This window comes from Onychostruthus taczanowskii, unplaced genomic scaffold, assembly GCF_017590055.1.
Source record: "Onychostruthus taczanowskii isolate IOZ18803 unplaced genomic scaffold, ASM1759005v1 scaffold4, whole genome shotgun sequence".
Taxonomy (NCBI): Eukaryota; Metazoa; Chordata; class Aves; order Passeriformes; family Passeridae; genus Onychostruthus; species Onychostruthus taczanowskii.
This window is the reverse complement of record NW_024501459.1, coordinates 994,114-1,006,443: the sequence shown is the minus strand read 5'-3', so window position 1 is coordinate 1,006,443 and position 12,330 is coordinate 994,114. Positions and strand designations below refer to the sequence as shown.

Here is a 12,330-nt window from a genome sequence, read left to right as displayed (position 1 = left end):
AGGTTGATCAGAGGAGATATGCAGTACCTCTAGGTAAGATGTAAACTGTTTCCATTCATGCTGAGGTGGATGCTGTCTTTTCTCTGGAATTGTTTATTCTTTACTGGATGTGTTCAGATGGCTCTAGTCTTCAATCTTCTAAGCTGGCTGGGAGGAAGCTGCTGTACTTCAAATTGGAATATAGAGTTTAACATTTATTTGGTTAAACTAGTCAAGGTCTAATCAGCTTATGAATAGCAGCATTATACTTGATGTCATTTGCCCCTCTGAAGTTGTACAAAACTGTGATGTGAGAAGAAATGGTAGAAATAAGAGGAATGTAGCTAATTAGGAGAAAAGAGGTGTGACAGTGGATTGAGTTAAAAAAGATAAGGAGAGAAATTTCACTGGAAGAAGGAGAAAAAGAATGGGGGAAAAATTGGAAGCTTAGAAACTGGCCTGTGAAATGTGAGTGGCTTATGCAGAAATTGCAGAAATGCAAGGTTTGAGTATTAGGCCCATGGTAACTGTGAGGTGTAAAACCCTCTTTAAAGGTAGTCTGTCCTCTCCCCAGTTAATTCATTAAGGATCTTGAAATTTCATTTATGTGTATATTTGGAATAGTGAAATTACCTATAATGTGAATTCTTTATTTGTCTGCATCGCAGTTTGACAGAATAGGGGACTTGTACATGTGTCCTGACAACAGAAACCAGATCCTTCTGAATTGTGCAATCAAGTATTTTTATGTGTAATCACTGAAGTCCCTTTCTTTTTCAATAGTAGAGTAAATTACATCAGAACTCAGCTGTGTGTTCTATGATGGTGTACATTTAAGAAGAGGATTTTGGAAGGTTGTTTTTATGCTTAAGTCCTTAATGTTTGGGTACTGATACTGTAGACTATCAGTAGAGACTAGAGGAATACATTTTATGTCCTCTGGTCACGGTAGGTCTGCCTACCTAAAGTCCTAAGGTGGACTTTCACAGTCTGAGCTGGTTGTGTAAAATGTACTGTAAGTCTGGTTTTTAATGAGAATTGTTTTTAAATTGCAGCTGGGTTACAGTTGTTCAGCTGGCACTCTGCTCAGTTTGGAGCCTTGCTCCTGGACAACTATATGTCCCTCTATGAAGTGATGTGCAAATGGTGTGGCCACACGCATCCGGAGCTGAAGAAAGCCAGTTATTCTGCACTGGATTCATTCCTTAAGCAGGTGTGGTACTTCACTGGGATCTCCAAGTCTAAAGCAAAATTAAATTTCTTGAAATAGTGGGAATATTTGGTGCTTGGAAGTTCAATGAATCTATTTAGTTTAGTCTATTATTTAGTGCTTTGTATTACAAGCTAGGGATCTTCTAAGACTTAATGTAATTTTTTTGTGAAATGCTAGAATGTTTATATCTGTTTTACAGATTTCTTTAATGGTGGCTAAGGATGTAGAGCTACACAAGAGCAAGTTGCAGTTCTTCATGGAGCAGTTCTATGGAACCATCAGGAGGATGGATTCGAGCAGCAAGGAACTGTCCATCGCCATTCGCGGATATGGGCTTTTCGCATCGGTATGTGCAGAGGAGTTATTCTGGTGAAGGAGCTTACTGAAAGCTTGTAAAGCTAGGGTTCATAAGCCCTGCATTTTACAGTTTTACACAGTTCTTTTAATAGGGAATGCTCCTGTTTCTGGATTAAGTGTTGGACTTAATTACTTAGACTACAAAATACCTTTTGGATGAAAATTTTCAAATGTATACTGAATCTAGTGGGAGCTCTTGCATCATTGAGTTGTAGTTGTAGCTAGTTCCTGTGCACAAGTTCTGAAATGGAAAACAGGAGCTTCATATGCAGCTGTCACAAAATTTCAGGATGTGCTTAATTGCCCAGGTACATGGAATACCTTGTTATCTCTCTCTGCATTTAAATGGTAGAATCCAGGCTTCACTCTGAAAGTAGTTCAGAGATTCTGACAGAGCTCACTCAAACAGCTAAAAGGCACTGCTGACTGCCAGACAGTAGGAGGTGATTTGTGAAACAGCCACAAAGTAAAGTACAAAAAGAAACAACAAACAAAACCATGCTTACATACCAATATGGATGGCAGGTACATTTGTCAGGAATCACCATTAGGAGCAACTTCCACTTTCTGTCAGCAGTCAATTAAAATGGGAATGTAACAATCAAGTTCTATAAAGAAAGTGTGGTATTTATGTATTTGCAGCCTCTGTGCTTGATGGTGGTACCACAGTTTTTATATAATAAAATTCTAGACTGTTTTTTTTTTTTGTCTCTCAAAGCAAAATTTAGGTTAAATGATCTCAAACTTTATTTAGAGAAGTTTAGGAATTGCAGTAGAATAGCTGGTTATTAGCTGAATCCTCTTTTTGCTACCTTTTGAATAGAGTGCATTTGTTTGTAGAATTTTCCATGTGCTTTGTTCAAACCTAGTCTTCTTCTGTGATATGATGTAGAAAGGAATTGAGTTCGAGGTATTTGTTCCCAAAAAAATGAAGTATTGTAAATTATGGAGTTGAAAGAACCGTCTTAAAAACATCTGTTATGGAATACAAGAACTTAAAACTGTATCATGTAAATATAGAGATAGGATAATACTTCAAATTTTAACAAATTTAATGCTCCAGTACCTATAAATATCTAATATGTTAAGACATATTAATAGTTGTTACTGTGTTTTAGTTAAATCTTGGCCAAGCATCAGATACTGGGTTATGAGGAAGGAGAGTCTTGGTGCTTCTGCAAGTTGTGACTGTAGCACTGAACTTGTGTTCATGCTTGGTTCAGTTTTAAGGCAGAATATTTCTTTAATTGCTGAAATAATTTTAAAATATTACTAGAAGTTCTGCAAGTGATAACTGGATAGTCTTAATTTTGTCAGCATGTTTTTAGACAGACTTTAGGCTGACTTTAGACTTTACACTTTTAGGCCAACAGCCATATTTCGCTGTTACGTAAATCAGTCCATTCTTTGCCATGGTCAGTTCCCTACCATAGTTCTTGCCTTTGACCTGGTTCCTGTCCACAAGGACTTGTTTCTGATCTAGTTCATGCTGTGATTTACAAATCATTCTATAGAAATCTTTAATTTTTAATCATTCTATAGAAATTTGTTGCAAACCCTCTGTTACTCTTTGGGGTACTTTCCACTTGTTCGTTCATTTAGGAATAGTCTTTATAGGTTCTGTTTTTACAGGACCTATAACAATAAAAGTTCAGAATTTGGGCTGCTCAGTTAAGTATTGACTAGTAGTAACCTATCAGTGATAATCAGTTAAGGTACATTAAGGTGAGCGACTTATTACTTTAATGCAGCTAATTCAAAATATAAGTGAATCTAAGTATCCATAATGCAATATTTAAGATATTTACAGCCAAACTCCCATGTTTTTCAGTCTGAATATAAATTCATGTCACTGAAAGTTCAAGTACTTTTACAGTAACTTACACTGCGTTAGTGAACTATTATTATACTCCATGTCAGGTACTGTGTTTCTCATACATGTAGCAAGTACTTGAAGTTAGTTTTTTCAGATGAATTGAGTTTCTGGAAAAACCTCAAATATTATTCCTGTTATGGTTCAGTGAAGATGTGGCTGGGTTTTAGTGCTACAGCATGCATTTATTTGCTCAGCTCAACAAAATTGCCAAACCAGGTTTTTATTTTCTCTCTGTAAGCCCTGTAAAGCTGTACATCCTGAGAATGTGGACAACATGTATGTGGAGCTCCTTCAGCGTTGTAAGCAAATGTTCCTCACAGAAGCAGAAACAATAGATGACCATCTATATCAGCTACCAAGCTTCCTCCAGTCCATTGCCAGTGTGATATTCCATATAGATACAGTAAGTGGAGTATGTAAAGTACCACCCAATTCTTTTATGCAGTTGCAGGTGTGTGAGGAGGTAATAGCTGTGAACCTACCTATGGTAAAAGGTGTTTATTTAACTGAAATGTAATGACATCTGGCCCCTAGGGGATGGGAAGAGTATCAGAAGAATGCTGTAATGGATTTTATTTGAATAAAGAAAATGCACTGAATATGCTAAATAAAAGGCTACAGTGCATTGAAATGAAAATCATTATAGGCAAATATGAATATATTTTATTTATTTTATGTTCTTTATTTGGACATAGCCATAACCTTTTTGTGTTTATACCACTGCTTTGCCTTTTGGTACTGATACTTAGCATGTTTTCTGAGACTGGTACTTTGATTCTGCTATGGTGTTATGCTGTCTGTTTAAATGAGGCCTTTCTGGATCTTGCCTGGAGCTGTGAAGTAAGATTGGGGCATACATTTTTCATTCAGGTGGTTATGGATAAACAGATTATAATACTGTTACTGTTGTTTATTTAAATTGGTACTTTTCTGGTAAGCATAAAACTAGATTCACTGAAGCACTAATCTGTTTCCATAATGTGGTCCAGGAAGCTTTCTTACTCTGATTGTTTAGTTTTATTTGGGGAGGATTTTGTTGTTGTTGTTGTTGCTTTTTGTTTGTTTCTTTGTTTGGGGTTTTTGTGTGTCTAAGATGAATTCACTTGCTAACTCTCCTTCTCAGAGCAGATCATGATGCAAGCTCTTGTAACAAAGTAACATGCTGAAATAATTTCACATAATATGCATAATGGATGTTTTGTTTTTCTTTATTCTAGGTTCCTGAGGTATACACTCCAGTTCTTGAACATCTAGTTGTGCTGCAGATCAACAGCTTTCCACAGTACACTGAAAAAATGCAGCTGGTCTGTTGCAAATCTATAATAAAGGTGTTTCTGTCTCTCTCAGGAAAAGGTCCAGTTCTCTGGAGCTTTATTAGCACTGTGGGTGAGTTGTGCTACTAACTTCGTTGGAGTTTTTTGGGATCATGGTTTTTTTTTTTTCATTTGGTTGGGTTTTTTTCCCCCTAAATTGCATAACTGTTTCTAGGAGAGAAATGTGGAATAGCCATTCAGGATCAAAAATGAAGAGAACCTCCTGTTCTCTAATAATGGAGGTTGAGTGTTTTCATGGTGATATTTTTCAATATCCACTGTTAAATAACTTCAAGAATGCATTTAATAATCATATTGAATAATAATGTGGGTATGATTTAGGGCAGGAGAATACATGTTTATGATAAAACTTGCATTCCTGCTCTGAAGAATTATGAGAAGAAAGGGATTTCATAGGAAATCATAGGACATCTGTTCAATGTCCTTTCAGTTACACCTAAAAATAGCACAGAAAATAGGGTGAGTGTTATCTCTATTAGAAATGCAAATTTTTTATCTTCTGGAAGTTTTAAATAGTAAAATTCCAAATATGAAGTTAGATATAGTTCTGTGAATGTAATACTGAATGTGTCAGTATTGGTAACTGACAGTTCTAATAGTCTCAAGCTAACATTCCTTTTCAATGATTTTCAGAAATTATTTATTTCTTTCAACTATTTATCCTGGCTTTTCTCTATTGCTGGGGCATTTTCATTGTTCCCATGTTCTTGAGTTAGGAAGTGGTACACCCAAGTACTATATTGATCTTAAGTCCATTAACATAATTGGAGGTTGTTGCCTTTTCAATAAGGGCATTATGGGTGATGCCTTGGTTGTCATTCATAATCAGAAAAAAGTCAAAGCAGTATTGAGAAAAAGTAGTAAGAAGCAAGTTCAGGATTGGTTGCCTGTGGAACATCATAGAGTCAAGGCTCTGATTTGAGCTATTTCGTCCTTAAAGGAAAAAATCTGTGTTCTTTTGTTCTCCCTTACCATGACAGAATACAGAAAACTGGTTTGTTTCATTGTTAATATAATGAGTGATATGAATACCACACTTTTTAAATCTATTCAGGCAATTTTGTTTTTTGTTTGTTTCAGTGCATCAGGGATTAATCAGAATTTTCTCAAAGCCAATCACATTTTCAAAGGTAAAATGACTGTTTAAACATATTTATTTCATTTAGATTCCTAAGGCATACATTCCATTCCAGTTCTTGACAACCTAACCCAGTAAACAAGGGAATGCCCAAAGAAGCAAAAATAGTACTATCCATTATGTTATTAGTCCCTTAGTGTTAGTAGTTATTGGCTTATTTGTTGTTAAGACTCTCATCCCCACCTCTGCTCAGCACAGTGTAGATGTGCCTCTTGTGCTGGATAAAGAAAATTACAGGAAATAGGCTTCTGTTTGGTCAGGTTGCCTCTAATAAAGTAGGTTGTAATTAAAGTCATCCAGCTTTCTTCCAGGTTAAATTTTGGCCATTTTAAATGTTACTGAATGCTTGTGTTAAGCAAGGATATTAAAGCTTTTTAATCCTGTGCAGCTGAGTAACTATAGAATTTCTCAAATAACTGAGCACTAGGAGAACAACCTTAGAGTTTTTTTGGGGTATTTTTTGAACGAGGTGGTAGATTTCAGATTGATGGAGAACACTAAACGTTCCATGTCTCTACTGCAGCAGTAATGCTACATTATGTTGCATGGGTCAGGTAGTTCCACTGGCAGTTGTACTGGGATTTGACTGAGATGGAGTTAATTTTTTCCATAGCAGCCCTCATGGAGCTGTGCTTGTATTTGTAACTGGAAATGTGTTGATAACACCACTAGTATTTTGGCTACTGCTGAGCAGCACTGGCACAGCATCAAGGTGGCTCCTCCAGCATTTTCCCCTCACCAAAAGACTGGGGGACAAGGTCTTGGGAGGGGACAGAGCCAGGACAGCTGACCCAAACTGACCAGAGGGATATTCCATGCCATATGGTGTCTGGTCAGCAAGAAAAGCTGGCAGAAAGGAGAAGGTGGTAGGCCCTGTTTAGGGTGTTTGTCTTCTGGAGCTTCTGCTCCATGTACCAAAGCCCCACTTCCAAGGAAGTGGCTGGACATTGCCTCCTGATGGGAAGTAGAGAATAAATCTTTTGTTATCTTTTGCTACTAAACTGCTTTTGTCTTGACCCATGAGTTTTTTCCATCTTATTTTCCCCTTCCCAATCCTGGTGAGGAGGAGAGTGGTAGAATGCCGTGGTGGGTATGTACCCAGGGTCAAACCACCAGAGCAGTGTGTCTGACAAATATTGTGTCCCTTCAGGATTTTTCTGTAAAAGAAACTTCTGGATCAGAAGAAGCCTTTGAAGCTGGAGAAGTTGGGACACAAAGATCAAAAGTACCAACTTATAAGGACTATCTGTACCTCTTTAGAAGTCTACTGAGCTGTGACACAATGAAGGTAAAGCATGGTTACCATGGAAATACAAAATGAAATGGAAAATAAAACGCTATCCTGAGTCTTGTTGTCTTATAGCTGCTTTTCTAACTTCAGACTTTTTCCAAATGTCATGCTATAGAAGGATTGTTTTCTGGTCTTAGTTGAATTTTATGGCTGATAAATTAATTAAACAGGGATTAATTTCTGCTTCTATAGCTGAGAAACATCTAAAACTGGATTCTCTGGATCATTTAAATGTTAGCTTGTAAGTTAAAGAAATAATTTTCATTTGTGATTTGAAATATGAACATTTTTGTCCTACAAAGGAATGTGTTTTTGAGGATGCAAACTTCCTTACTGAAAATGCACAACTGCAATCCCTAAGTCGTGTCCTGTATGATGAACTTATAAAATCTGTTTTGAAGATTATTGAGAAATTGGACCTGACTGTTCAGAAGCTGGATATTAGTGAACAGGTGAGACCTGAGGACCTATCCATTAACTCCTGCTGTTGTAAGGGAACCAAAATCATATCCCTTGCTTTGTTTTAATTATGACTAGATAGCACCCTTTAGTGTCTTGAAGTAACATTTATCCTAGATAAAATGTTTTTCTTAATATCTCTGAATGTAGCATTGCAGTGTTAGGAGATGGAAACATCAGAATCAATAGAAGTTCACAGAATCTGTTACTTTAGACTTTCTACTCTGGAATCTACTGTTTTTCATTTTTTGACTGGCTTTCTACTTAGAAGTAGGCATCTCTTATTTTTCCTTTCAATTACTGATGTGTTAACTGTTAGTCCTTCATCTCACAGAGTACCTAATAACAGCTAGAAAAAGACAGATTGTTAATGTGGAAAAAAAATGCATAAAGGCTTTCTGTGCTGTCACAGATCCAGTGTTCTTTCTTCAACATTTATTTTCAGGATGGAAATGCAGGTGACAGTGCTTTGGTTGGGCCTTCTTCTGACCCTGCTTCAAACCTACAGCCAACTAAGCCAATAGATTTTATTGCCTTTATAAATCTAGTGGAGTTCTGCAGGTATTTATATGTTTTTAAGTAATTTGAAAGTTACAAAGTGGTTGGAAGAAGTTTGAGGTGAAATGTGTTTAAGGTGCTTGTTTCTGAGTCAGTTTGGTAGGTCATATTTCAAAATGCACAAGAGGATTAGGAGGGAGACAGGAAGGATTTTTCAGACACCTGGGCCATGAATAAACACATCAGCTCAGGTTTTTCAAAAGAATACAAGAGACATTAATTGGCATTCATTTTCATTATTTGGATGTAGTTGTCATTCATTATGTGTTATAACTTCTAGTATTATCCTGACCATGTATCCTAAATACTTCAGAGACCAGAGATACAGTCTTCATAGACCATTAAGGGCATTAAGTCAAAGGTACAGCATTAGTTGCCTGTGGATGTCCAGTAATGGAATGTGATATACGAGGATGTATGTTTGTATAAATTCAATAATGAGATATAATAAATGGCTTTGCCCTCTAAAACAAAATTAAAATCTTCCCGTGCTTGGCTCAGAACACGGCATACATTTATTCTCTGTCTGTCTGCTGCTCTGTTACAGCAATATTTCTTTCTTGTACTGAGATGAAAGTTTTTTAAAAATAAAGTTTTGTATTTGATTACTTTTTTTCTTCTTTTTCCTTCTCTGTTTTCTTTGACTTGGTTTTAGAGAGATACTTCCAGAGAAACATGTGGAATACTTTCACCCTTGGGTATATTCCTTTGGTTATGAGCTTATTGTACATTCAACAAGACTACCTCTTATTAGTGGATTCTACAAGCTGCTCTCAGTTACAATGAAAATTGCCAAGAGGATAAAATACTTTGAGGTGAGATCTTTGACCCAGTGGAGGAGTAACATATTGTATTAATGACTGTGCCATTCTTTATGTATAGTATTTTATTCCCTATGGAAAATAGTTCATTGAAACTGTTACTGGGTTGTTTCAAATGTTTATAGCTTCCTGTGCCTCCATAATTTGAAGCACATTAGTAGTCAAAATTTAGACTAGAAGCGCAGTTTCTGAAGAGACACCATCCCTGTGTAATCACAGAATCTCTGAATTGTTAGGGTTGGAAGGGACCTCTGGAATTAATGCAGTCCAACCCCTCCACCAAGGCAGTGTCACCTAGAGCAGGTGACACAGCAGCTCATCAAGGTGTGTTTGGAATGTCTTCCTAGAGGGAGAGTCTGTGATCTCCCTGGGCAGCCTGTCCCAGGACTCTTTCCAAAATCCTGAGCTGGGTGAACAGAGAGATGGGAGGAGGTACCTTTGCAGTGCAGGTGGTATAAAAGATATTTTGGATAGAAACAATAACCAGAACAACAGAGTCATGTATGGGTTAATGGCTCAACTTCTGGAATGTATTCCTGCTCCATTCGCTGATTTCCACAGGGAATATGATGCCCCAGTGGTAGATGCACTAGCTGTGGTTTGAAAGCTATTGGACTAAAGATGCGGGTGTGTATCCCAGCACAGAGCTCAGAGTTGTCCCTGCCACTGCTGCTGATGGCACCAAGTGAAGCACATTTGGAACCTCTTCGGTGTAGATGCTTGTACTGTGGACACTGTTGTAAATTGTTTTCTTGTTAAGCCATCATTCTTGCCACCTGGACATCCACTGTTAGGGAAGTTTGGGTTTTTATTATTTGTTGCATGAGCAGAGAAAATTAAACCATTGAAAAGCTGCTTTGCAGACATATATCTCTTGTTTATTTGCTTAATATTTAATATATTCCAGAAAGTTGACCCTCAGTGAACTATATTAATGTTAATTTCCAACCTCTGAAAGATCAAAGATACATTTCAAGTTTTCACTGACACCAGTTTTGTATTGGACAGTGTGATGTATGTATTCTGAGTTGTTGTTCATATATTTTTTTTATAGTATTAACTTGTGGTTTCTGTTTGGTAGGATGTCAGCCCCAGGAGCCTCAGAAGGTGTCCTGAAGACCCAGAAAAGAGCTCTTGCTTTGCATTGTTTGTAAAGTTTGGAAAAGAGGTAAGGAATGTTGCTCCCTAACTTTCTTAGGCTGAATAAAAACAAGTGTGATTCAATCAAAATTTAATCTTCTGAAAAATCTTACATACACAGTAGACATATTCTTGCTTTTTGAGCTATGCAAGGTAGTGAGGTTTTAAGATCTTTTTTGGTCAGTTTTTTCAATGTCAGAAGAAGTGTATTGGTCACCAGTTCTCACAATTGAGAAATAACAGTATAAATACTTCTGGTAATTGTCTGCAGGTGAATGAGATTCCAATATTAGTTTGGGCTTGTTTATTTTACATGGGTGTTGATACAATTAAGTCAAGATTTCAAAATGTTTATGTTTGTTCTTGATCTATTTGTCTCCATTTTAGGTTGCAGCAAAAATGAAGCAGTATAAAGATGAATTGTTGGCATCTTGTCTGATTTTTTTGCTCTCTTTACCACATGACATCATCATGCTTGATATCAAAGCATATATTCCTGCACTGCAGGTGAGTCAAAGTGATGTACAACTAACATTTTTTTCCCTAAGATATGTACAAACATTCTGTAGCAAAGTCAGTATTAAGGTAACTATTAAGCTCTCTACAATCTTCACTAAGATAGAATACAAATTACTTGATTCTTTGGATAAAAAGTAAATTGTTGGAATTTTCTTTTGCACTAAGCAGACTTTCTTATTGCCTGTGTTGCAATATAAACATATCTCCTGTGCTGATCTTGAGTGAGATGCTAAACAGAGAAAAGTTACTGCAAAGGGAGATGGACACTAAATGCTTTTAAATTTGTCTCTTTTACCATTAAGTAGCATTAGTGAATAAATGTGAAAGGCTGATAGTTTTGTATTTGACATTTAGAATGCATTTAAGCTGGGCCTTAGCTGTACCCCAATGGCTGATCTGGGCCTGGATGCTTTGGAAGACTGGTCAGCTCACATCCCCAGACATATGATGCAACCCTATTACAAGGATGTCCTGCCTCTTCTTGATGGTTATTTGAAAAGCTCTACATCTACAGGTACATACATGCAAAAAATTGCTGGTCTTAAGGAAGAGGAAAATAGTTTTTTTAATAAAGATGTGAAAATGCCGTACCTTTTATTTATATTGTGTACTTTCTGTGTTTGGAACAACATAACTTCCCTTACACCCCAAAATGCACTTTTTTCTTAAACTGGGATTTACTTGCTTCTGCTGAACCATCAGTAATCATTGCCATTTTATTTATTATTTCTGTGTGATATGTCCTTTTTTGCTTAAATTAGCTTAGTTTTGCTAAGAGACTTATTTTCCTTAATAAAGATTTTAAGTGAAAAAATAATTGTCACATTTAAAAAATAAAAATATGCAAAACAAGAGTGTTTTTTTTTTTAAACGAAACTATGAGTAGGTACATCAGGTGCTGTTACAATAAACTGGTGTTGATATGCTGGTTTTTTTTTCATCAGTTGAATCCCAGAATAACTGGGAAGTAAGGAAACTTTCTCAAGCAGCCCAGAAAGGACGTAAAAAAGTTGTGATACAGCGTATAAGAAAAGCAAAGACATTTTCGGTGGTAAGAACCCTCTTTATTTTAAGAGTTAAATGTTAATCCTTTCATCCCACTACTTCTTTTCCTTTCTTGAATGCATACTTTTTTTTTTTTTTTTTTAAATGAGGGCTAACTACCTTAGGTGAGTTTAATGAACTCCATTCTGCAGTGTGGCTCAACAAGCTGTTACATCAGCACAGCTGGAAAGATGTCATATTCTACGGTGAGGGTGGGAATTAAGCAGGGAAGGGGGACGGAAGAAATCCTGTAAGTCACTATCATTGCTGGACTGATACATTATGGCAACAAAAATTTGACTCCCAGGCAAAATCAGGTCCCAGCTTGGCAGTTTTGCAGTAGGCAATACCGTTTTGTAAATGTCTAAGCATTTGGGGGATTTTTAATTGTCTTGTGGATTGGCTTACAGTCTTTAGAGGCCAGCATATGTATTACTTTGTCCAGTGGCCTCTCAAATGTAAATGTAGTTTTATTTGTATATTCCACTACACAAATTAACTTGGAATAAACCTGTTTTTAGATGTGACATTACTCCTATATACAGAACTCTTTCCAGCCTGGTTGTCTTTAAACATGATACTCCTGGAGTGAGTCCAGTAG

At 36.6% G+C, this 12,330-nt stretch overlaps 1 protein-coding gene across 2 annotated transcripts in view; it reads left to right on the top strand.

Moving 5' to 3' along the window:
* The window catches only part of PRKDC (protein kinase, DNA-activated, catalytic subunit), an 82,109-nt gene that overhangs the window by 5,920 nt on the left and 63,859 nt on the right, over window positions 1-12,330 (top strand). Inside the window, exons 9-22 of one of the 2 annotated variants that reach the window (XM_041412768.1) lie at window positions 3-33; window positions 1,035-1,192; window positions 1,392-1,538; window positions 3,664-3,828; window positions 4,643-4,811; window positions 5,840-5,889; window positions 7,048-7,185; window positions 7,491-7,640; window positions 8,093-8,208; window positions 8,861-9,020; window positions 10,108-10,194; window positions 10,554-10,673; window positions 11,040-11,199; window positions 11,630-11,736. In XM_041412768.1, the coding sequence (XP_041268702.1) occupies window positions 3-33; window positions 1,035-1,192; window positions 1,392-1,538; window positions 3,664-3,828; window positions 4,643-4,811; window positions 5,840-5,889; window positions 7,048-7,185; window positions 7,491-7,640; window positions 8,093-8,208; window positions 8,861-9,020; window positions 10,108-10,194; window positions 10,554-10,673; window positions 11,040-11,199; window positions 11,630-11,736 (1,758 nt within the window). The remainder of the gene's footprint in view (window positions 1-2; window positions 34-1,034; window positions 1,193-1,391; window positions 1,539-3,663; window positions 3,829-4,642; window positions 4,812-5,839; window positions 5,890-7,047; window positions 7,186-7,490; window positions 7,641-8,092; window positions 8,209-8,860; window positions 9,021-10,107; window positions 10,195-10,553; window positions 10,674-11,039; window positions 11,200-11,629; window positions 11,737-12,330) is intronic. The other variant, XM_041412767.1, reaches the window with a different exon arrangement.